This window comes from Furipterus horrens, unplaced genomic scaffold (assembly GCF_987537825.1).
Source record: "Furipterus horrens unplaced genomic scaffold, mFurHor1.1.pri manual_scaffold_13, whole genome shotgun sequence".
Taxonomy (NCBI): Eukaryota; Metazoa; Chordata; class Mammalia; order Chiroptera; family Furipteridae; genus Furipterus; species Furipterus horrens.
Genome location: NW_028327183.1, coordinates 46885860 through 46907909, shown reverse-complemented (window position 1 = coordinate 46907909; position 22050 = coordinate 46885860). Strand labels below are relative to the sequence as shown.

The 22050-nt window shown below is 57.0% G+C and overlaps 1 protein-coding gene across 1 annotated transcript; it reads right to left on the bottom strand.

The window, feature by feature from the left end:
* Positions 1–1073: 1073 nt before the first annotated feature.
* On the bottom strand, positions 1074–20746 carry EXOC3L2 (exocyst complex component 3 like 2). The gene is made up of 12 exons (XM_090260659.1): positions 20690–20746; positions 16392–16931; positions 12922–13555; positions 11337–11448; positions 10692–10793; positions 10490–10590; positions 10187–10297; positions 8483–8618; positions 5168–5290; positions 4571–4726; positions 3667–3788; positions 1074–1478 (listed from the first exon to the last, which is right to left on the bottom strand). Exons 2-12 carry the CDS (start codon positions 16912–16914, stop codon positions 1190–1192), a joined length of 2409 nt encoding a protein of 802 aa, XP_090116785.1. The 5' UTR covers positions 16915–16931; positions 20690–20746; the 3' UTR covers positions 1074–1189.
* Positions 20747–22050: the final 1304 nt, after the last annotated feature.

Below are 22050 nucleotides of genomic sequence, written 5' to 3'. Positions count from 1 at the left end.
ATGCCCACAAAGTACACATTGTTCATTCCTCGCTTCCTCTCGTGTCTCAGTGAGGCTGAAAGTGTCATTTTAGGGTGCACCCCCTGGACATCTCACCTTGTCCTGGGCAGAGACAGCTTAAGCAGTTCTGTATGGAAGGACAGGAACCACAGTCCAGAAAGGGTCGGCTTCCTGCCCTGGGTCACACAGCCCTGAAGCTCAAAGAATCCTCAGTTCCCACCTTGGGGGTTCAAACGTGTGTGAGGTTCCACCCCAGCCCCAGGGCTGACCCCTGGCTGCCTCCTCCTTCTGACTTCTCAGGGAGAAAAAAAGAAAAAAAAAAACCATGCCAGGAAATATCCATCATAGGCTGTCCCACAGGGGCCGGAGGGGCAGGGGTCAGCAGGGAGGTGACCTCAAGGTCTCTGTTTGGACCAGGATCTGGCAGGGCTGAGGGTGAGAGGCTGGAATTGTTCCCACCCTGAGATTTTCCTGCGTCAACCCAGGAGGGCGCCCTGGATGCTGCTGGCCCTGCCCCCAACCTCCTTCCTCTCTTGACACAGCTTCCCGGCTAGGGATGGATGGGGAGGGCTGGCCAAGGTGAACTGCCAGGCCCAGGAAAGAGAGGCACTTGAGGTTGACAAAATGAGGGACCTTGGCGCAGAGCGGCGCAGGGCTGGCTGCGGAGCCAGGCAGCCTGGGAACTCGGTGCAAACAGGACGGCCTGGCTGCCCCGGGTCTGCTGGGCCTCAGTCTCCACGGTGCTGCCCCAGAATTGGACCCTAGCCCGGCCCTGGGCGTGTGAGAAGCCCTTGGCCCTGGGCCCTGTCCTCTGGTCCTTCCTCCCCCTACACACTGGGGACTCAGCCCTTCCTTGTGTTAAATAGGAACCTCTTTATTCTAAGTATCATACATTCTTTAATACATTGGACGGGGGCCAGACCTTGAGGTGAGGGGAAAGGGGGGGCTTGGGATATTTCTGTGGAGTGTTCCAACGCCACCCGCCGCGCACTGGGCTGGGGAGCTGGTGCTGGAACGGGTCTGCTGGCCTTGGGGGAGTCCTTGCTCCCTCTGACCACTGTTTCCCACGAGCACAGGAGGCGTGGGGGTGGGAAAGCCTCTGAGGAGCTCTGCATCCCAGGGCTCTGTGGGCCCGGCAGGGAGTCAGGGGGACAGTGTGTGAGCAGCAAAGGCGGAGGCGGGGGCAGTCTCAGCGCTGGGCCCGGGGTCGTGATGGAGACGGAGGCCGGAGCCGGGGCAGGCAGGCCAGCCTGGGCCTGGCCAGCCCGGAGAGGGGGACCCGGCCCAGCAGGAGAGGGAGGCCGAGGCAGAACGGCGGGCGGGGCACCGGGATGTCTGCGAAGAAGGCACGGTCCCGAGGCGGTGACAGGGCTCCCCCCTCTGACAGCTCCAGGTCCCTGGCCACGGCCAGGATCTCATGGCGGGTGGCTGTGTTGTGCAGGCCCCGGATGTCCAGGAGGGCAGCCACGTGCTTCCGCCTGGATGTAGAGGAAGGGACAGGTGTGTGGGGGTTCTGGGCCCCAGACACACACCCAGCCCACCTGTGGACCCCACCGGACGTGCGTCCACCCCAGAACAGATTCCTCCTCCATACCAGTCCCCTCAGATCCCTCTCTGGTCACCAACCCCTCAAATCCCTCCCTTCACATCAGCCCGCCTCCAGACCCCCTCTTGCACTGACCCCCAGCCTCTCCCCGCAAGCCAGCTCTCTTCCAGAACTTCACTTCCAGCTGTTCCCAAATCCTCCCTCTCACAGTGGATTCCAGAGCCCTCACCTCTAAACCCAGCACAGGAATCCATCTTTTCACCCCAGTCGCAGCTCCTGATTAAATTAACCTTCCATCCTCAGCCCCAACTGAGCTCAGGCAGCTCCCACATTCCCATTCTGGTGCCCCCACGGCTGTTTAAGCTCTGGCCTCTATAGTAACACTTCTGTCTCAGACCCACATCATCACTCAGCTGCAACCCAGAGGGGCCCACCCCCATTCCCATCCCACCCCTCACCTCCCTCAAGGCCAGGTCTGGAAGTTGCTCACCCCCGCAGCTCCAGGGCCCTCATCCCAAACTCAACCTAGATCCCATTCTAGAAGCTTCATTGTCAAATTTGGCCTTGGAACCCTCATTCACTTCACCCCCCATCCATTCCCAAATTCCAGCTCAACCAAAATTCCACTCTGGGACTAAAATTCACTTCGGGGACCCTTATTTCAACCAGAAATGTCATACTCCCAGCCAACTCTATTCCACGACCCTCGCTCCTAAATCCAACACAATGAAACCTTCCCCTTCCCCCCACCTTGGCTCCAGATCCTGGATCTAAAACTCAGGTCCAGAACCACCACCACCATATTTCAACTTAAGATGCTCAACTCCACATTCATTTCCAGAACTTTCTTTCAAACAGCTCTGGGGACTTTACTTAGTCCCTCCAGTCCAGCTCAGCACCTACACCTCCCCGCACCCCTGGTTCAAAATCCCCACAGCTCCAAAACGCTCATCCAAAATGAGGCTCAAAAACCTTCCAGCTCAAGTGAACCCCAAAACACAGCCCCCAAACTCAGCGTTGCAATGCTCCTCCCAACGGGCTTGAGACCTCTCAAACGGAGCATCAGGTTCAAGTTCAGTTTTAAGTTCAGAAACCCCAGTCCAGGAGGAATGTTGGGTCCCCCACCCCCACAGGACTCTGGGGCTCTGTGCCTTCCCAAGAACATGAGCTCCACACCCCAGAATCAGAACAGGCCATCTGGAGTCAGCTCCAGAATTCTCGCCCGCCATCCTGGAACCTAGACCCAGAGAAGCCTCACTCCCCATTGGTGTGGGCTTTTGTCTCTCTGGGTGAAGATCGTATGTCTGCCAGAATGGCACTGTGGTACCCCTGCCGCCACCATCCAAATTTACAGGTGGCAGCGTGCGGTGGTGGTCAGGTGCGCTGGCTTTAGAGACAGCCTGATGCCTGGTTTCAAGTGTCAGCTTTGCCACTTGCTAGCTGTGACATTTGGGAGAAGCTACTTAGTTTCTGCCCACCTCAGATGGTGTGCAGCACTTAGAACAGCGCTGCCCTTTATGTATAGAGAGTGTTACGTAAGATGCTTTCTTCGGTTTGACACTAGGACTCAGGAAACAAGAGCTGGTGTTGTGGCTGTTTTCATCATTGATGATGATGATGATGATGATGATGATAATGATGATGATGATGATATAATTTAATAATCCTATAGAAAGAGCGCTATTGTCCCCATGGAACAGATGAGGAAACTAAGGGTCAGAGAGGACCACGGAGAAAGGAAACGGTCCACCTGGATCTGAACGGCGCCTGCCGCTGTGGGGGTGCGTGTGCGCCCGTGTGCCCGTGCATGTCCCCGTGTCCCCCGCGGCTCCCCCGCTGGGCCGGCCCTTCCTGCCGCCGCCGGCCCTGAGCCCCCCTGCCCTGCGCTTCCTGTGCTTTGCCTGTTTGTTTTCGAGCCCTGGCGGCAGCGACAGCGGCCCGCCGCGGAGGCAGTCGAAGGAGGGAAATCGTATTAATAATGCCCTGGTTCCCGCAGGAAACGGCCGTCAGACACGCTCGCCGCCTCCCTCCCTCACCCCAGAGGCAGGAAACGCCGGGACGGATGCCAAGGCCGTCGGGAGACCTCGGCCTGGCTATGGCCTGCGGATGGGAGCGCTCACCTGATGTCTGGGTAGTCACGAACCAGCACCCCCACCTCCACCTGGATGCTGGGCGTGTCTTCCAGCTGCAGGACTTCAGCCAGATGCGGCACCACGGCGTCCAGCCACGAGGCCGGGGACTCCTGCAGGACAAGGTCCGCGGCTCACGGCTCACGCTCTTCCCCACGTGCCCCTCCCCAAACCACACACCCTCCCGAGGCCGCGCCCCTCCGGGCCTCAGTGTCTCGTCTGTAAAACCCGGCAGAGGACCACCTGGTAGAGCGTATCTGGAACGTTCGGAAATTTGAAGAAAAATACGTAATAGAAGCAATTTCTTGTTTTTGCAGATAATTTGGGGCGTGGGATTACCTCTCAGAATTTAGGCCAAGTTTGCAAACTTGAGGCGGGGGCGGAGGTTTGGATAACGGTGCACAAAGGCTCGCTCCGCGTTCTCAACACAATTAAAAAAAAAAAAAAAATTCTCCCAAGGAGTCCAGGCTAGAAACGCCTGGCATTGCGGTTGATGAGGCCTTTCTGGTCCTGCTGATTCCAACTGATGGACAAGTAAGAGCTGGTGATCTACGATTCTGGGACTGGGGAGCGCTGAGATTCTGAGTCCCTGCTGCGCTTGGCTTCTGCCTTGGCGCGCAGACTAACAGACAGTGTTCACGGAGTATCATCGATTCCCTGCCAGGCAGGGGCCTAAGCGCTTCACGGGACATAACCGATATAACCCTCAACAACGGAGGAACCATGGTTCTCAGAAGCGCGCAGAGGCAGTTGTCACCTTTAGAAAGCCTGTTTGTGCCCGCGGAGGGCAAGGACCGGAGTGTTACCAGTTGCTGTGGACTGGACGTTCGGTGAGTTTTCTATCCTAAGCCCCCGCCCCGGTTATCGGGTCTCCTCGCCCCCGGCCCGCACTGACCAGCCTCCTGAACAGCCTCTGGAGCTGCGCCGCGTCCTCCCGGAGCCTCCCGGCCACGCGGCTTCGGGTCCGCGCTGAGCGGCAGCGCAGGCGCCCGCGGAGCAGGGGCTTCACGTACTCGACCAGCGCCCGCCGGTGCAGCTCCGCCACCAGCGCCTGGGGACCAGGGAAGACGCGAGGGGGTGTGAGCCGCCGGTGACGCCCTCTCCCCGCTCCCGACACCGGGCACCCAACAGGAACCCCTGTCCTGCCTACAGGGCGCCAGGCCCCCTCCCAGCACCCAGCCCCGCAAAGTGACCCCTGCCCTGTCTAATGATACACCCTCTTCTGCCCCTAAGCAGCTCGTAGACGCCCCCTTCCGGCTCCAAAGGATACCCCATCCCTGCCTTCTCCCCGTTCTCCGGAGCTTCCCCCACCCAGAGACCCCAAGCCTGTCTGCACTCGCCCTGCACCCTAATACCTGCCCGCACGCCTCCCGCAGGTCCCAGGCAGAGCGCCACCTAGCGCACCCCGAGAGAGCTGCTCCCCATCTTGAAGATTTCTCCCCCAGCGGAGCTCTCCTGCTGCCCCTTCTCCCCCACCCTCCAGCAGGCGCACCTGGTAAGGCTCGTCCTGCATCCTGCGCAGTGCCAGGGCTTGGGCGCCCAGCGTGCCCACGATGCCGTCCAGGGCCTCCGGGCTGCTCAGCCACTTGCGGCGCATCAGCTTGTTGAAGTGTGGCTGGGAGGCACAGAGTGGGGGGGGGGCGTCATTGCTCCCTTCCGGCCACTCTCTTTCTTCACGTAGTAATCCAACATATGTTCCCAAACCCTGCTCTGAGCCGAACCAGGACTGCGCGGTGCTGGGGTCACAGCCGTGACTGAGACAGCCCCAGCCCTGCCTTCATGGGGACAGAGTTCAGAGAGAGAGACCGAGCCTGTCCCCAAAGAATGGTAACCCAGAGTTTGCAGGGCTGGGACCAGGGAGCCCAGGCAGCGGTTTAGGAAGGTCAGAAAGGATGTCTGAGTCAGAGCAGAGTCAAAGAGGGCTTCTTGGAGGAGGAGACACCAGAACTGAGGCTTGATGATGCTCACTGTTAGCCAGATGGAAGAGGGAGTGGCTCGACCAGAGGCAAGTGTGAAGAAGGTTCCAATTTCAGATGGGCTTACCAATCAGAAGACCAAAAAGAAGGTCACCGTGGCTGGCAAGACCATCCATATCATTCCCGGGGCCAGTGCAAATGAAAATGGGAGGTCCTCATTCAAAACTTATTAAGAACTTCAAGACAGAGATGGCAGAGAATTAAACCAAGCTCAGGCCCTTCGAAGTAGTGGGGCCCTGTGTGTGACTGGTCAGCTCTTCAGGTCCCTAAGGTCATTGCTGGTGATGGGACAGTGGGGTCAGGTTCTGGGCAGAGAGGGAGAGGGTCAGGTTTGTGCTTTACCAAGATAGATGGGAGGGTGCAAGACCAAGGCAGAAATTAAGGTGGGGGAGGCTGGAAAGAGGGGGAGGAGGATGAAGGGGATCAGAAGAAAAGGTGGACTTTGGTGGCGTGATCAGAGGAAGGAATGAGTGACTACTTATGGGGGAGGGGAGGGAGGCCTCTGGATGGGTCTCAGCAGGTGGATGGGCAGCAGGTCTGTCCCTGAGATGCAGGCTGGGAAGCATGAGGAGGGACACTGGAGTCTGGGTGGACACCAGGTGTGTGAGGTGGCACCCATGGGGTCGGAAGCAGGTCCCTACACCACTCGGCCCAGCACCCCTTTCTGCTCTCATTCTGACAGTAGCCCCATTTTCTAGACCTCCAAAACTGGGGCCTGTGGGCTTCTGTTGATAATCTGGTGCGAATTAAATGAGCTGATGCTCTTGGTACAGCTCCTGGCTCAGAACATGTTACTGTTGCTATAAGGTCTGGATATTGATGAAGATAACAATGGCCAACATCCACGGGCACTTCATGGCCACGATGTCACTGCCTCCTCAGTGCCTCTGAGAGAGATGGCATGTCTGTGTCTCTGTCTAACCAGAGGCCCTGAGAGGGTAAGCAATTTACCTGAGGTCTCCCTACCTGGAAGCCATGTATCAGTCCTGGGACAAAATGATATCCCCTTCCCAGCACCCCAGCCTCTCCCACCGACTCGCTCACTTCCATTCACATACTTGTCCATTTAGTCACTCAACAAACACTCTGAGGCTTCCTGAGGGCCCAGCCCTGGGTGGGTCACTGGGGACACATCAGAGAACACTTGGGGACACAGTGCGGAATGAGACAAACAAACGCTTAATAATCATAGGCAGGTCAGAGGAATCTAAATTCCACTGTGATATTTGATGATATTAAGAATTATTGTTCTTGCCCTGACCGTGTGGCTCAGTTGGTTGGAGCATTGTCCTGTACAACAAAAGGTTGCGGGTTCGATCCCTGGTCAGGGCACATACTGAGGTTGCTGGTTCAGCCCCAGTCCTGGCGCATATGGGAAGTAACCGATCGATGTTTCTCACGTAACTGTTTCTCTCTCCCTTCCTCTCTCTCTAAAATCAATAAACATGTTCTCGGCTGAGGATTTAAAAAGAAAAGAATTATTGTTCTTTGTGTCAGGTACAAAAATGGAATGTGGTAGTTTGTTTACAAAGGATCCCTTATCTTCTGAAGATACAGGCTAAAGTGCTGATGGATGATGACAGGATGTCAAGGGTCCACTGGAAAAGAATGCAGTGGGCAGGAGAAGTGAGGTGGGGGGCGGGGCTGAGACTCACTGTCATTCTGCCTCGTTTTGTGTATTTTGAAATTTTCCACAATAAGAAGTTATTTTAGAAACATTCCAACAAATCCTAGCTCTTGAGAAACATCCAGTGGGAAAGGCGTATTAAAAAAAAAAAAAAAAAAAAAGCCAAAGATATGGCATGGCAGGTGGCCATAGGTACTTTGGTGACAGAGCAGGGAGTGAGGGAGTGTATTTTATTTTATTTTTAATTTATTTATTGATTTGAGAGGGAGAGAGAGACTGATTTGTTGTTAGGCATTCATTGGTTGATTCTTGATTGTGCTCTAACTGGGGATCAAACCTGCAACCTTGGCCTATCAGGGATGATGCTTCAACCAAGTGAGCTACCCAGCCAAAGTGTGAGTCTATTTTTAATAAGGCAGCGAGGGGAAGCCTCACTGAGAAGGTGACATCTGAATCAAGATTTCTAAGACGTGAGAGAGAGAACTCTGTGGCTATTGGAGGGAAGAGTGGTCCAGGCAGAGGGAGCAGCAAGTGCAAAGGTACTGTGGCTGAAATGTATCTGTTGGTTCAGGAGAAACAGGGGTGGTGGTGTGGCTAGAGTGCGTGAGGGGAAAAGTGGGCGGAGCTGAGGTCAGAGAGGGAAGGGAAGACAGTGCAGGGCCCTGGGGGCCATAGCAAGGACTTTGGCTTTTGCCCTGAGTGAGCTGGGAGCCATGGAGGCTTCTGAACAGAGGAGGGACATGGTCTGATGTACCACATGGACTGAACATGCATTGCAACCATGTGCCTCAACCACCCACTGCTCAGTCTCATTCCCTGTCTTGCCACCGCCCTTCCCATATACTCTCACCCAGCTCTGACCCCAGCTCCCTCTGGGCATGCCCGGGAGCCCAGTGAAGGCGAACAGGGCTCTAGGGTCTAGGACAGGCTGGGCGGGGATTTGGGGGACCTCAGTGGGGAGGGGCTCCACCCAATCCCCAACACCCCTCCTGCTGATGGCTCTCTGTCTTCCCCTGGACCATATCTTCCCACCTCTTCCTTCTTGTGTCCCCCTATGTCCCCTAAATAGCCCAGACATGGCCATCACCCCCACCGCCGCCTGCTGCCCAAACACTGAGTCATGAGCTGAAAGGAACCGAGGGTTGGGGGGGGGTGCACTCGCCTGCCCCGGCAGGGCCCCATCCCAGGCCTCTGCCTCATTCACCTGCAGCTCCTGGAACAGGAGGTCGGCCAACACACGGTGGCAGAGCCGGGTCACACGGTCCAGAGCGCTGGCCGCAGCTTCCCGGGCTGGCTCACTTTCGGGTGGCCCCACCCGGGCCAGGCGCTCTGCCAGAGCCCTGTGGGGATCAGTGAAGTTAAAAAGTCAAGGAACCCCAACATTCAGCCCAACTGCCTGGACCTGCCTCCCTCCTTAGATGGACTCTATTCTGTGGGATACAGGGATGACAGGTCATATTGGGGACTGGGGAAAGTCAGGGGCTCTGGGGGGGGGGTCTAGGGGCTGAGGAACTTCAGGGGGTAATGGGGAGACTGGGGAATTTGGGGGCTCTGTGGAATGAATGGGGGCCCAGTGAGTGTTGTGGGAGGAAAGGAGTCTCTCCCAGTCTGTTCCCCTCAATGAGAATGGGGAGGTCTCCATTCTCAACGTTTGTGATTCTAAACATCCGTATTTCTAAAATTCTATCCTTCTTGTTGTCTGTCATTGTAACTGTTGGTGACCCACCAAAGCTGAAGAAAGTCCAAGGACAGCCCTGGCTGGTGTGGCTCAGTGGATTGAGTGCCAGCCTTTGAACCAAAGGGTCACAGGTTTGATTCCCAGTCAGGGCACATGCCTTGGTTGCGGGCCAGGTCCCCAGTTGGGGGCATGTGAGAGGCAACCACACATTGATGTTTCTCTCCCTCTCTTTCTTCCTCTCTTTCCCTCCCTCTGAAAGTAAGTAAATAAATAAATAAAAATTTAAAAGAAAGTCTGAGAGCAGTTTGGCACTTTCTGCCCAAAAACCAGCAGGCCCCCTTGTGGGACTGTATTCCTGAGTCCCTGGAGTAGGCAGATGTGCCAGGTGTTTCTCTGCAGAAGAGAGGAGCCAGCTACCCAGCCAGCAGGGATGGATCGAATACATGCTGGTATATCCAAGGAGTGGAATTCAGTTCAGATACGAAAAAGGTCTATGGGAGCTCTTAGTGTGTCAAGCTGTTAAAGGGAAAGGGGCAGAAGGGGTCTTATATTTGACCATTTTTATTTTTTAAAAGGAAAAGGAATAGTATGTAGGCATATATTTAAATATATTTACATGTACATGTAGGAGATATGCACATATCTGCATGTATATAATATATCAAATAGTCCTGCAAAGACATGGGGGACACTAGCAATAACTGGTTGCCCCTAAGTGGGAGCAGGGGTAAGAGTGTGGTGGGAATAAGGGTTTTCTCTGATTTAAGTTAATAAAAAGGAAAGAAGATAAAAAGGTAAATAAAATGTAATTCTTGGAGTCTGGCTTCTAGGTATCTGGCATTCTAACACTTCATTTTTTTATTTTAATTTTTTTGACAGAGAGAGAGAGAGAGAGAGAGAGAGATTTGGCGTCCCACTTACTTTTGCACTCATTGGTTGACTCTTGTATGTGCCCTGACTGGGGATCAAACCCACAACCTTGGTGTAGCTAGACGACACTCTAACCCATTGAGCTACCCAACCAGGGCTAACACACCAGTGTTCTGATGACTGGGTCTGCTCTATGCTCTGTGATACTCTGGTTCTTTCTAGAAGTCCCAGGTTTTATGCTAAGGTCCCATGTAGATGCCTCTCTGCTATCCCCACCCAAGATCCAGACACCCCAGTTCACCTTGTGACCTCCCCCAGGGGAATGGGCCTCTTCCCTGCACACTGTGTGGGTGCTCTCACCTGAGGGGGGGCCCACAATTGACTAGGGCGATGGTCCTGCTGATATAGGTGTCAGGTAACAGCTCCCGGACTGCTGGGTTCTCATGGAATCGCTCAACGCGCTGCTGGAAGCTGGTGGGCACGGGACAGATGGAACTCAGTTGGATAGGTGTCCCTTGCTGGACACTCAGCCCCACAAAGCCTGTGTTCCCCACCGAGCCTCCGCTGCCCATCATGCCCTGATCTCTGTCACCTCTCCTCCCTCTGTTGCATCCGGGACCCTGATGCACCCCCCCCCCGACAGCCCACACCCTGCCCTCATACCTCTGCAGGAACTCTGCCAGCCCCCCGAGGCAGCAATGAGCCATCCGCTCCCCAAACTCCTGGCTGATGCGGGGTGCCTGCTCTGTGTGCTCCTCCAGCAACTGCGTGGTCCAGGGGTGTGAGAACGGGTGAGGAGGGGGCGATGCCCCGCTTTCCCACCCCGCACCGTCGCTGAGTCTCTCTCCTCTTCCCTGACCCCTACCTCACACACGTCCTGGGCCAGGCTGCTGGGCGGGTCCTCCGCGCTCCCCCAGTGCTCCTCATCCTCCTGCAGCGCTCGAAGCAGGGCCGCGCGAGTCTGGGCCTGCAGCGGGGAGGTGGGAGGAGAGGCTCTAGAATCTAGAGATGTTCAAGTCCAAGACTCTAGGCTTTCAGGTTGCAAAGATTCTGATTTTTGTAGCTGAGGCAGGACCGGCTTCGGTCAGGAGACCCCGCGGCCAGGCCAGGTGTTTGTGGCTGGACCACTGCTCGGTGCTGTCCGTTTTCAGCCAGGTTTACTCTCAGCCCTGCTGACAAGCAGAGCTGCTCAGTGCCCTCCTTCTGGAAGTCTGGGTCTGCGAGGTGAGTTCTGTGACTGACCTTCTCTTGCTATAAGATTCGAATGTCTGAATATTCTGACAGGAGAGTTTCTACGCCCAGCTGGGTGCTTAGCACACAGCACTGGACGTAAAACCAAGCGATCAGTATGGATTTACATTTCTGTGTCTTTGGGGCAGAACCCAGAAGTCCACAAAGGGAAAGGGGAGATGAGAATATCAAAATCGGGATGGGAGAGACCCCAAGCCTGGTGTGACCCCTCCCTCCCTGCAGAGTGCCTCCCCCGAATCACCACTGTTGTCTCAAGTACCTTAACATCTGTGACACATTCATCCTCCAAGCCCCGAACGGTCCCAGGCGATAGAAGGGGTCCTAGCTCCCCGTTCTCCAGGGCGACCATGTCTACCAGCCCTAAGACTTCTCTGGGGGTGGGGGCGGTAAGAGACAGGGAGGTCTGTGAGAGGTGGGGCAGAGCAACTGACCCCTGTCCATCCCCAGTCCCCATCTCTTCACACCCAGTGTGTGACCCCGGGCCACTCCCTTCCCCTCTTGGGGCCAGCTTTGCTCATCCCTCAAAGGAGATCTCTGGAATGGTGACTCCCCTGGCCCCAGCTCTCTGAGTCAGCTCCCTGATGGATGGTGTCCGGTCAGACTTATAGGAGTCAAGTCAGACTTGATTCTCTGGCACGCAGGGTCTCACCCATGATGGGCTTCACCAGACAGAAGCTCCCCTCCATCCCCACCCTGGCTCCTAGTCCCTACCGCCTCACCTGGCCTTGAAGACCGCCCCCCTCCCCAGTCCAGACGTCACTCCCTGCTTCAGCACCCCTGCATGCCCCATGCCACCCACCACGCTCCCCACTGCTCCCCACCATGCACCCACACCAGGCTTCTCCGCTCAGGGCATGTTCCCAGCCAGTAGCACCGTCTCCCACCGTCCCTGGAAAGCTTCCCAGGCTCCCTCTCCTGCCTGCATTTCTCAGGGATGGTGTGAGAAGATCATTAACACTTATTCCCAGATGGAGTCTAGGGGGTCGTTGTTAGTCGCGGCGGCCTCCCATTCTTTTAGTGGCCGCCTGCTGATTTTGTCTGAGGAACCTCCCACCCCCTTCACTCTCTAACCTGTGGTTTGGGCGTGGCCAACGCCCCTCTCCCTGGAGGCGGGGGAAGGGTGACCCAGTCGTGGCTAATCACCGTACAGTGTTCCATCTCCCAGCCGCAAGAATGGGCATGTTCTAGATCCAAAAGACTAATTCTAAAATTCTAAGATTCTAATAATTCTAAGATTCTAGGACTGGGAGGGCCAACGGTGCTAAGTTCTAGATGCGAAGATCGCAGAGCCCAGGGGCCAACAGGGCCACAGTCCAGACTGAGGGGCCAACAGTGTCACGATTCCAGGACCCAGAAGGGACAGGTTGAGGCTCAGGGTGCCAAGGCTCATTGGTACTAAGATTCTAGCTTTGAAGCCTCATGAATTCCGAAGCTCTAAGGCCGGAAGAGTCAACAGTGCTAATGCCCTAGGAGCTATGGAGCGCAGTGCCAGGGTCCCAGCGTCCAAACAATCCGCAGAGCCAAGTGTTTAGGACGGAAGGGTCCATGGCGCTGGGTTCTAGCCCCGGAAGGGTCCACAGCGCTGAGGTTCTAGAACTGGAACGATCAATGTTCTAACGTTCTAGCACCGGAAGAGTCGACAGCGCTAAGATTCTAGGACTGTAAGTGTCACTAGTGATGTAGATTGGAAGCGTCGGCGCTAAGATTCAGGTTAGAATTGAAGGGTCAGCTTTTCCAAGGTCCTCGGGTACGGAAGAGGCCAGGGTGCGGCTGGAGGGGGGCGGTTCCTCACGGTCTTGGAGTACCTGGTCCCTAGGCGGCGCGGCGCGGCGGCCCCCGCTCACCTGGGGTACACCTGGTGATGCCAGTGCAGCAGCGCGTAGCGGTCGGCGAGCGGCAGTCTCCGGCGGGCGGCGGCGCCCAGCCATTCGGCCAGCGCGCCGTGGTAGCCGCGCAGGTAGACGCCGAAGGCGCCCAGGCCAGCGGGGTAGGCGGGCGCCAGGCGGCCCCGCACCACGCCCATGTCCTCCAGCAGCCGCGCCCGCAGCGCCTCCAGCTGCGCCGCCAGGCCCCCCGGCGCCCCGGGGGCCGCGGCCTCCAGGCGCTCCCGGGCCGCGCGCGCCACCGCTTCGGCCCAGCGGGCGCGCAGCTTTCGGGCCGCCGCCGGTCCCCGGCGTCCGTCGGCCGCCTCCTCCTGCACCAGCACCTGGCCCAGCTGCGCCACGGCGCCCGCCCCGGCGCCTACGCCCGGCCCGGGGCCCGCCAGCGTCTCGCGCACCAGCGCCCACAGCTCGCGCTGCAGAGCCTCGTACAGCAGCGCCACGTCCCGCGCCCGACGGCCCCCGCCTGCGCCCTCCACTTTGGGCGGCCGGGGCGCGCCTTCCCCCGACGACGCCAGCTCCTCGGCCTCCAGCTCCAAGATGTGTTCGTCGGCCCGCGCGAGCTCGCGCTGCTGGATCAAACTCAGGATTTCCAGCACTGTGGGCGCAAAGAGGGAGTCAGGGGGCTGATAACGGGAAGGGGGGGAAGCAGTAGGGAGGTGAGGGGAATATAGTTGGGGGAGGGGGAAAGGTGTAGAGCAGGGCTGCTTCAGGAGAAGGGGGAAGAGAGGAGAAGATCAGAAGAGGGGCTTGGGGGGCAGGGGAGGGAGGCGGTGGGATGAGGAAGTTGAGGGCTGGTGGGGGAGGACGGAGGAGGCGGGACAGAAGTGGAAGAGGGGGTCAAGGGAGGAGGAGGCAGAGACTGGAGGAAGACGAAGGAGGGGAAGGGGAGAAGTGAAAGAGGGAGAGGGGTCAGATTTGGGGAGGGGAGGATGGGGGAGAGGGGATGGAGGAGGAGGCAGGGAGCCGGCCAGGATGGGGGGCAGGGGGCAGGAGAGGTTAGGGAAGGGAAGAGGGTGTCTGGATACAGGAAGTAGGTTAAAGGACTGGATAGAGGATGTCACCTTAGTAAGAGGAGGGGAGTCGGAGGAAGTGGGGGTAAGGGGTTGAGGAAGAGGGTTAGGGCATGAGGTGAGGGGTCAGGGCATGGAAGAGGGTCTCAGGGAGTCGGTTAGGGAATGGGGAGGTCAGGGGAGTTGAGGGCTTAGGTAGGAAAAGTGCATCATGGCCGGAGGCAGGGGCCAGAGCACGTGGGAGGGCTGAGGGAGGGGGAGAGGGACGGAGAGAGCCAGCGGGCCAGCAGGCAGGGTGGAGGCTTGGACGTGGGCAGAGGATATCAAGAGATGGGTCTTTTGGGGGTGCAGACAGCTCTTGGTGATTTGGCACTCTGATGAGTTCAGACTCCCTCAAAAGAGGGGAGTCATGGGGCTGGGAGGCTTCTGAGTGAAGGCAGAGGGAGGGTCCCAGTGGCCCAGGGTTACCCCCGACACCTCCACCCCCTCCACTTCCTCCCTGGCAGAGAAACTATTTCCTGGCCAGCGCTATTTCTGCCCATCCGTTTCCAGAAGGCGGGGGCTCCAGTCACCCCCTTCTCACCTCCCTGCAGTGCCCTCCCAGTCCCCAGGGAGCAGGGGCTGAAATAGCCTCAGGCCAGGATGCGGGGGGCACCAGAGGACGCAGAAAGGGCTCTCCTGAGGCCCGAGCGCTGTGAGCTGCCCGTGGGCGAGGGCAAGGACATAGAGACATGGTTGGGGGGTGGGCGGTGAGTGAAGGTGGGGATTCGGATGGAGACGAGGATGGGGATGAAGTGGGAGCTGGGAGGTGGCAGAGGGGAGAGGAGGGTGTGAGTTTGAAGATGAAGTCTGAACGTGAACTGGGATTGTGAGTGAACTTCAAGGTGGAGGTTGGGGATGGGGATTAGGACTGGGACACAAGACAGGGGTGGGGATGGGGTCCATGACAGAGGAGGAGGCTGAGTTTGGGGGTAGGGTTGAAATGGGGGGCAGGGGAGGGACTAAGATGGAATGAGGACATTGGGGAGGCGAATGGATTGACGGTGGTTGCACAGGCGGACCTGGGGTTGGGGGTTAGGAGCAGGAGCGAGACTGAGGAGGGGAAAGGGTTGATGCTGTACTTGGGGACAGGATTACAGAAATCGGCCAAGGCATGGGACCGGACCAGTTGGTGGTTGCCATGGTGTTGGGCAGAGTGATGAGGTCAAAGCTGGTGTTTGGAGAAAGGTATAGCCTGGGGGTAAGCATGTGATACGTCTCAACGTGGAGATGCTCCTGGGGCTGGAATAAATGTGGGGTAGAAACCAAAAAGGCATTGAGGAAGACAGTGGGGCTTGGGGTAGAATTGGGGTTGAGGATGTATATGGTGGTGTTGTGAGTTGAGTTGCCCCTTCCCACAAAAAAAAGCATGTGAAGTCCTAACCCCCAGGACCTGAGAAGGGGACATTTTTGGACATGGGGACTTTATGGAGGTGACAAGTTTAAGTGAGGTCATAAATTGGGCCCTAATCCAATATGACTGGTGTCCTTACAACAAGGGAAACTTTGGACCCCGAGGCAGACGTGCACAGACGGAGGGCGACATGAAGAGTCACAGAGAGAAGGCTGTGTGAAGGCAGAGGACTGGAGTGATGTTGCAGCCACCAGCCAAGGGACACCAGATATGTTAGCAAGGCACCAGAAGCTGGAAGGGGCCAGGGAGGACCCCTCCGCAGGTCTCCGAGGGGGCAGGCCCCCACCCCACCAGCACCTTGATTTTGGACTTCTAACCTTCAGGCTGTGAGAGAATACATGTCCATAGTTTTAAGTCCCCTAGTTTTGGGGGGGCTTAATTACCGCATCACCCCCGGGAAAGTAACGCAGGTGGTGGTAGATCTGGGGCGGAGCAGTCAGGAGGTGCAGGCTGCAGCATGGACATGGCTTGAGGTGGGGATGTTCAGATTGGAATGGAGTTAGGGATGACGCTCAGAGTGGGAAGGAAGAGGAGAAGGGATTGAGGGTGGAGGTGGAGGCTGAGGTGGGGGCTGGAGTGCGGGGCTGGGGATGGGAACAGGGTGGAATGTGGAGGTTAGGGAGGGGCATAAAGTCAAGGTCGAATGTGGATGCTCTGAAAGGAGATGGGATTGAGGTCGAGTTTGAGGATAGGGAGGGAAAGAGGGCTGAAACTGGGGGTGGGGAGGGGACTGGAGGAGGTGGGGCAAACGTGGGTAAGCCACTTGTCACTGGGCCTGGGGGTGAGGCTGAAGATGGCAGGTGGAGAGAGGGAGAGGCTGAGGGTGGGCGTGGAGATGGGGTGGAAGGTGGAGCTTGGTGGCGGGGATCGGGACTGCAGGGGACCCGGCTGGCCTTGTCCCTGGAGGCGGGCAGGGGTGGGGGTGGAAGTGGACACTCTGGTGCCCCCAGGCCTGGGTCAGGGCTTACCTGACAAGGGCTCCTTCAGCTTTGGGGGCTCCCGGACCTTGGGCGGGGGCTCAGGAGCCGCCTCGCCTGCAGGCACTACCCTCTCAGCCAGCGAGGCTCGCCGGGGCTTGGGCCCGCGCCCCAGCCTCAAGAAGGCCAGTCTCCCTGCGGCCTCACTGGTCGCGTCCTCGTCGGCCTGGGCTCGGCTGCCCTGAAGCCTGGCCAGGAGGCCGAAATCTGCCGAACTCCTGCGCATGGCTGGAGGCAGCACGCGGCCCAGGAAGGAGCGGGCCTGCCCGTGGCCGGGGCTGCCCGCCCGCCGGCCGGGGGTCCAGCCCAGCCGGAAGGGAGACAGGCCCGCCAGCTTCTCCAGGGTGGCGCGGCGGCCACATGATGTCCCGTTGGGCAGGGACCCCAGCCGCCCGGCCTCCTCTTCTTCCAGCCCTGGGACGTCGTCAAAGGGGTTCCGAGAGGACCTCTGGGGCAGGGTCCCTGCCCGGGGCACCTTAGAACCTGCCACCCCGAGGCTCTTCAGGATGGGCATTTTGACAGGCGGGGGACCTGGGGAAACAATAATGGGCCATGAACGGTGTTGATGGCAGTGGCAGTGTGGATGACAATCCCTCTGTGTCCCCGGCACTTCAGAGCACGTGTGCCAGGCACTGGGCTGAGCACTCGCTGAGGCCTGGCAGCCTCACATGCCAGGAGACGGTCACTGTCATTAGGCCCATTTTGCAGATGAGGAGACAGGCTCAGAAGGGCTAAGACACTTGCCTAACGTCCCACGGTGACACAGGGACAAAGGCAGATGTGCACCGAGACCTGTCTGAGTCCAGAGCCTGGGCTCTCCCAAGGGCATCGGCACTCAGACCCTTGCCCTACCTTACTCCTGCCCTGGCGCGTTTGTCATCTTAGTTGACCCTTACACTCCATGAAGAAACAGGCTCAGAGAGGGGAAGGGTCTCTCTCAAGGTGGCACAGGGGCGAAGGGCAGAGACTGCTCGGGCCCCAGGCCCCACCGTTAGTTATCCAGGCTACACACCTGTGCGCCTGCCCCATCTCCCCTGTCCTGTCAGTACCCTGTCGCCTCTAGCCCATTCATTCTTTCAGCAGAACCTTCCTGGGAGATATCCACACTAGGCAAATCTGCAGAGACAGAAAGATTAGAGGTTGCCAGGGGCTGGGAGATGGGGACTGGGGAGTGACTGCTGAATGGATCCAGAGTTTCCTTGTAGGGGGATGAAAATGTTCTGGAACTAAGTAGAGGTGATGGTTGAAAACACTGTGAATGTACTAGATGCCACTGAATGATACATTTTGAAATGGTTAATATGATCCTGGCTGGGCTGCTCAGTTGGTTAGAACATTGTCCTGATACACCAAGGTTGCAGGTTCGATGCCCAGTTAGGGCTCATACAAGAATCAACCGATGAATGCACATCAATAAGTGGAACAACAAGTTGATATTTCTCTCTGTGTACCTCTTTCTCTCTCTCTCTAAGATCAGTAAACTAAAAATAAATAAAATGGTTAATATGGTGAATTCTGTTATGTGTATTTTACCACAATAAGAAAATAAAAACCTTCCTAAGTACTTGCCATGGGCCCAGCCCTGTGCAGGCACTGGGGACAGAGTGGTGGCCAAGAAAGATTCAGTCTTGGCCTTCACAGGGCTCAAAGCTTCCTGACCAGTTTGTCTCCTTGGTCGCTTGTCTCCCTCCCTTTCCATGGTCCCTACTCCTGTCCAAGCCCCCTCCTGCTTCCCTGCCTCCTCCCTGGTCTCCAGACTCTAGTCTTGGCCCCTCCAGGCTACTTTGAGGATCTAGTTAAATCATAAAGCTGCCCTTCCCTTCTCTTAACCTTCCACTGCTCTCCAGTGCCCTTGGGGCAAAATACAGTCCCCTCACTTGCCAGGTGTTCTCCTCACCAGTGCTATCCGACATCCTCAGCCTTACTCCAAACCCCTCTGGGTTTCAGCATCTGTTGATCCTTTTACACACAAGCCTGTTCTCCATGCCCCACTCTTGTTTGGGGACTCAGCTCCAATGCCCCCTCCTCCAGGAAGTCCTCCCTGATGCCTGGGCTGGGTCAAGTGTCCTCCCTCAGGATTCCCCCTAGACCATTCTAGGTTGTCACTGTCTAGGGATGGTTCTGTGTCCCTCCCTGGACTGTGAGCCTCAAGAGAGCAGGGTCAGGGCTCTCTGTCATCACTGTGTCCCTAGCTTGCAAGGCAGGCATTTGGGGAATGAATGGATGATAAACAGGAAATGATGGAGGGAGGCAAAGGCATCATTCCTTGTGGGGAAGAGGAATGATGAGTCAGCTGGAAGGGTCAGTAAGGAGCAGGCCACAAAGGACATTGAATGCTCTCAAATGCCGTGACAAGGGACTCAGGCTGTCTTCCAAGGGCCCTGGGGAGCCATGGAAGGGTGCTTTTTAAAATGATGAAATAGTCCAAACATTCAGAAAAGTATAGAGAACAAACTTAATGAGCAACTCCATCCTAGCTGCATTTAATGCAAACATTGGCTCAATTTGTTCACTTTTTTAAGAATCAAGCATTACATAGGCACTGACCCCCGATGCCCCTGTCTGGTCCTGCTCTCCCAGCCCTCTCCCAAGGAAAGCAGCTTCTGAATATCTATGTGACTGACTTGTACCCTATGCCTACACAGACTGGTATCCAGAAATAACAATACAGCCTTTTACATGGGTTCAAACTCTCTTTAAATGCTATAATTCAATATGGATCCCGCAGCTTATTTTAAGTGCTACATACTATTCCCCTGTGCGACTATGACAAAATTGGGTCAAGAGTCAGGTGTTCACACGGTCTCCTCCTGCTGGACATGTAGGTTGTTTTGAACTGGGCCTGAGCAGGCGAGAGATGGGGTCTGTGTGGGGGCCCGTGGGGGCCTGGGGGCAGGCTGATGCTGAAGGAGCTCTGAGTTGGCAGGCTGTGGCCCTCTCCTGGTGGGGGGCTCCCTTTCCCCTCAGGACCTCAGCCTCTAGACCTCAGCTGCCATTCCTCAAGCTTCCTCTTTCTAGGCACACCCTCCCGGCCTCTCTACAGTCCTCATGGTCCCGTATCCCCCAGGAAGGCATCACCATGACAACCCCTTGCCTGGACCCCCCCCAAGTGGCTGAGGACAATGAATACCCCCCCAGAGGCACATACTCTCCACACACTAATTTTACCGTCTCTCATCTTCCAAAAAGGCTTCTTCTATGCGCCTCACCCCCAAAATGGCTCCATCACCCCCAAGAACTGGCTCCGACCTTCCTTCCCTAACTCCACTATTCTCTCAAAATGGGAGGCTCCAATGTTCCTCCCGTGGAAGTCAACCTGGCCCAAGCTAGATTGGACATTCCCCCTTTGGCTTCCACATCCACTGCCACGCCGGATCCGATACCCCCAAACCAACATCCTCGGACCAGGCTGAAACATTTTTCCCAAAACTCACCCCGACGTCTTTCCCCTTCCTGGCTCCAACACCCCCCTCTGCAAACTGGCTCCAACATCCTGCCCCCTCCAGCCCCCTTGTCTGCCTCGTGGTGCCAGGCCCCTGACTCACTTCCGAGGCATCCCCAAGCCCCCAGGCCCCAGCTCCTGCAGGATGTCTTGGCTACCAGAACTTCCCTCTTTGGGCTCCTCCTCCTCTTCCTCGCTGCCAGCCTTTCCCCAAATACCCAAACCCTCCACAGACTGCCTGACCTGTTTGCAGAAGTCCTCACCTTCGGTCCCCAGGGCCTGTACCAGAGAAATGCCCTTACAGATGGCATGTTCAAGCCCACCCCTAACAAATACGACCTCAGTCCAGCCTGGCCCCCAAACGACCCGTCACCAGCCCAGCCTGTTTCAAGTTCATCCGCATCTTCACTCCCAACCCATCCCCATCTCCTGCTCCATCTCCCTCCCAGCCCCCGTCCCCTCTCCCATCCTCAAGACCCCATCTCTTGGGGACACAGCAAACACTCATCTGTCTCTGGCCTCAGTCTTTCCACCTGCGCTCGGAGGACAGCAGACCCCACCACATCTCACCTCCTCTCCCTTGGCGGTTCCAAGCCCTCCCACCCGCTCCCTCGCGGCCCCCTGGACCCCCAGTCTCCCTTGCAACCTCCTCCTGCTCCCATCTCTCCCTGCCCCCTCGCTGGCACGCTGCGCAGGTCAGGCCCCAGATTCTCTCTCTGCCTCCAGTGTCTCCTGGCTTCGGGACACGTGTTTTCTCGAACCCTGGTCCAACCGACCTATGGGCTGTGCCACTTGCCTGGGGGGCTGTGAGTCCTGACCCCTTTCCACAGCGCCCCAGCGCTCTCACCTCTGTTCTCAGTGCCTTGTCCCTCTGTCCCCGCTGCTGTCCTGTCCTGAGGCTACTTCGGCCAGGACTGCTGAGAGCTTGGATCTGAGGAGGGGGGGGTTAGAGGAGGTCAATTTCCTGTCAGGAAACCCCTCCCTCTCTGGGGCCAGGGTTGGGAAGGACTCGTTATCTGTCTGCCCTTTTAGACCAGGCTGCGGTTCGGCCCCCACCCTCGCCCCTGCCTGCCGGAATCGGCCCCCCCTGCCTGCTCTTCACGCCTCCCAAGGTGACAACACCATCCTGGGCGCCTGCGGAGGTTCCCCCTGCTGGGTGTGGGCTGTCTCTTGATTCCCTGCCATGGGGAAAAGACAAGAGGAAAATTCTGCTGGGCCCAGATGCCAGGACTGAAGGTCTAAGTGTTGGCACGGAGGATGGCTGTAGAAACGGGGCTGTTTGTCCTGGCCAGGGGGCTCCATTGCTTGGTTGGAGCATCGCTCCCATTCCCCGTGCGCGTATGGGAGGCAACCAATCCATTGATTGATCTATCAATGTTTCTCTCTCGCACTGATGTTTCTCTCTCTCCTGTCCTCTCTCTCTAAAATCAATAATAAAAAAATATCCTCGGGTCATGATTTAGAAGAAAAAAAGGGGGCTATCTTCCTAAAAGCCCTGTCCCCAGGTCTCTGCATGGCCTCCTCCTTTTTAATCATCTTGGTCTCTGCTCCAGTGTCCCTTTTCATGGGAGACACCACCCCCCAGCCAAAGCGCTCCTGCCCCCTACACTCTTTCCCCCAGACATGACTCTGAACCGGGGATTCCTTCACACGACCTTCCACAGTGTGAACCAATCAGGCTCCTCTGTCTCTCCTGCAGATTTCCTGACTCTCCCACTCAAAAGTAAATTCAAAGCAGATGGTTCAGGTGTTCACCTTTATGTCCCTAGACACGTGTCTGGCACAGATTAGATGCTTGGTAAAGGTTTGTTAACCGAATGCACAAACAGGGATAGGTCAGAGCAGAAGCTGGGGATGGAGGTGGCAGGTGTAGTTGGGGTTGGGAATGAATTGAGTATCGGGTGAGGTTAGTTGTCTGGGTTTTAGGCATAGGTAGCCTTGCAGGGGCTCAGGCACAGCGTCCCAGGTGCTGGGTTGAGATGAGCGATCACTTGAATAGGCAAAGTTGGAGTTAGGGTCAGCATTAGAGTCACGGTCTGGGCTCAGGGGTCACTGCTTTCTTCCCAGCTCCTGCTGGGAGAAGCAGGCCAGGGGTTAAGATTCCAAGGTCTGAATGCCTCTATCCAAGGACTGGGTTTGCCAGACAATGGGCTTTGGAACAGGGGCTAGAGGGAAGGAGGATGGGTTTTGCCCCCCTCAGGTCAGCGT

Bases quoted from the DNA above. Each gene is read 5' to 3' on its own strand.
- EXOC3L2 (XM_090260659.1), bottom strand. From the start codon at position 16,914: ATGCCCATCCTGAAGAGCCTCGGGGTGGCAGGTTCTAAGGTGCCCCGG. The intron at 10,794-11,336 runs GTACTTGAGACA...TCCCCGCTGCAG, and splicing joins AATGTGTCACAGATGTTAAG to GCCCAGACTCGCGCGGCCCT. The intron at 10,591-10,691 runs GTAGGGGTCAGG...TGGACCACGCAG, and splicing joins TGGCCCAGGACGTGTGTGAG to TTGCTGGAGGAGCACACAGA.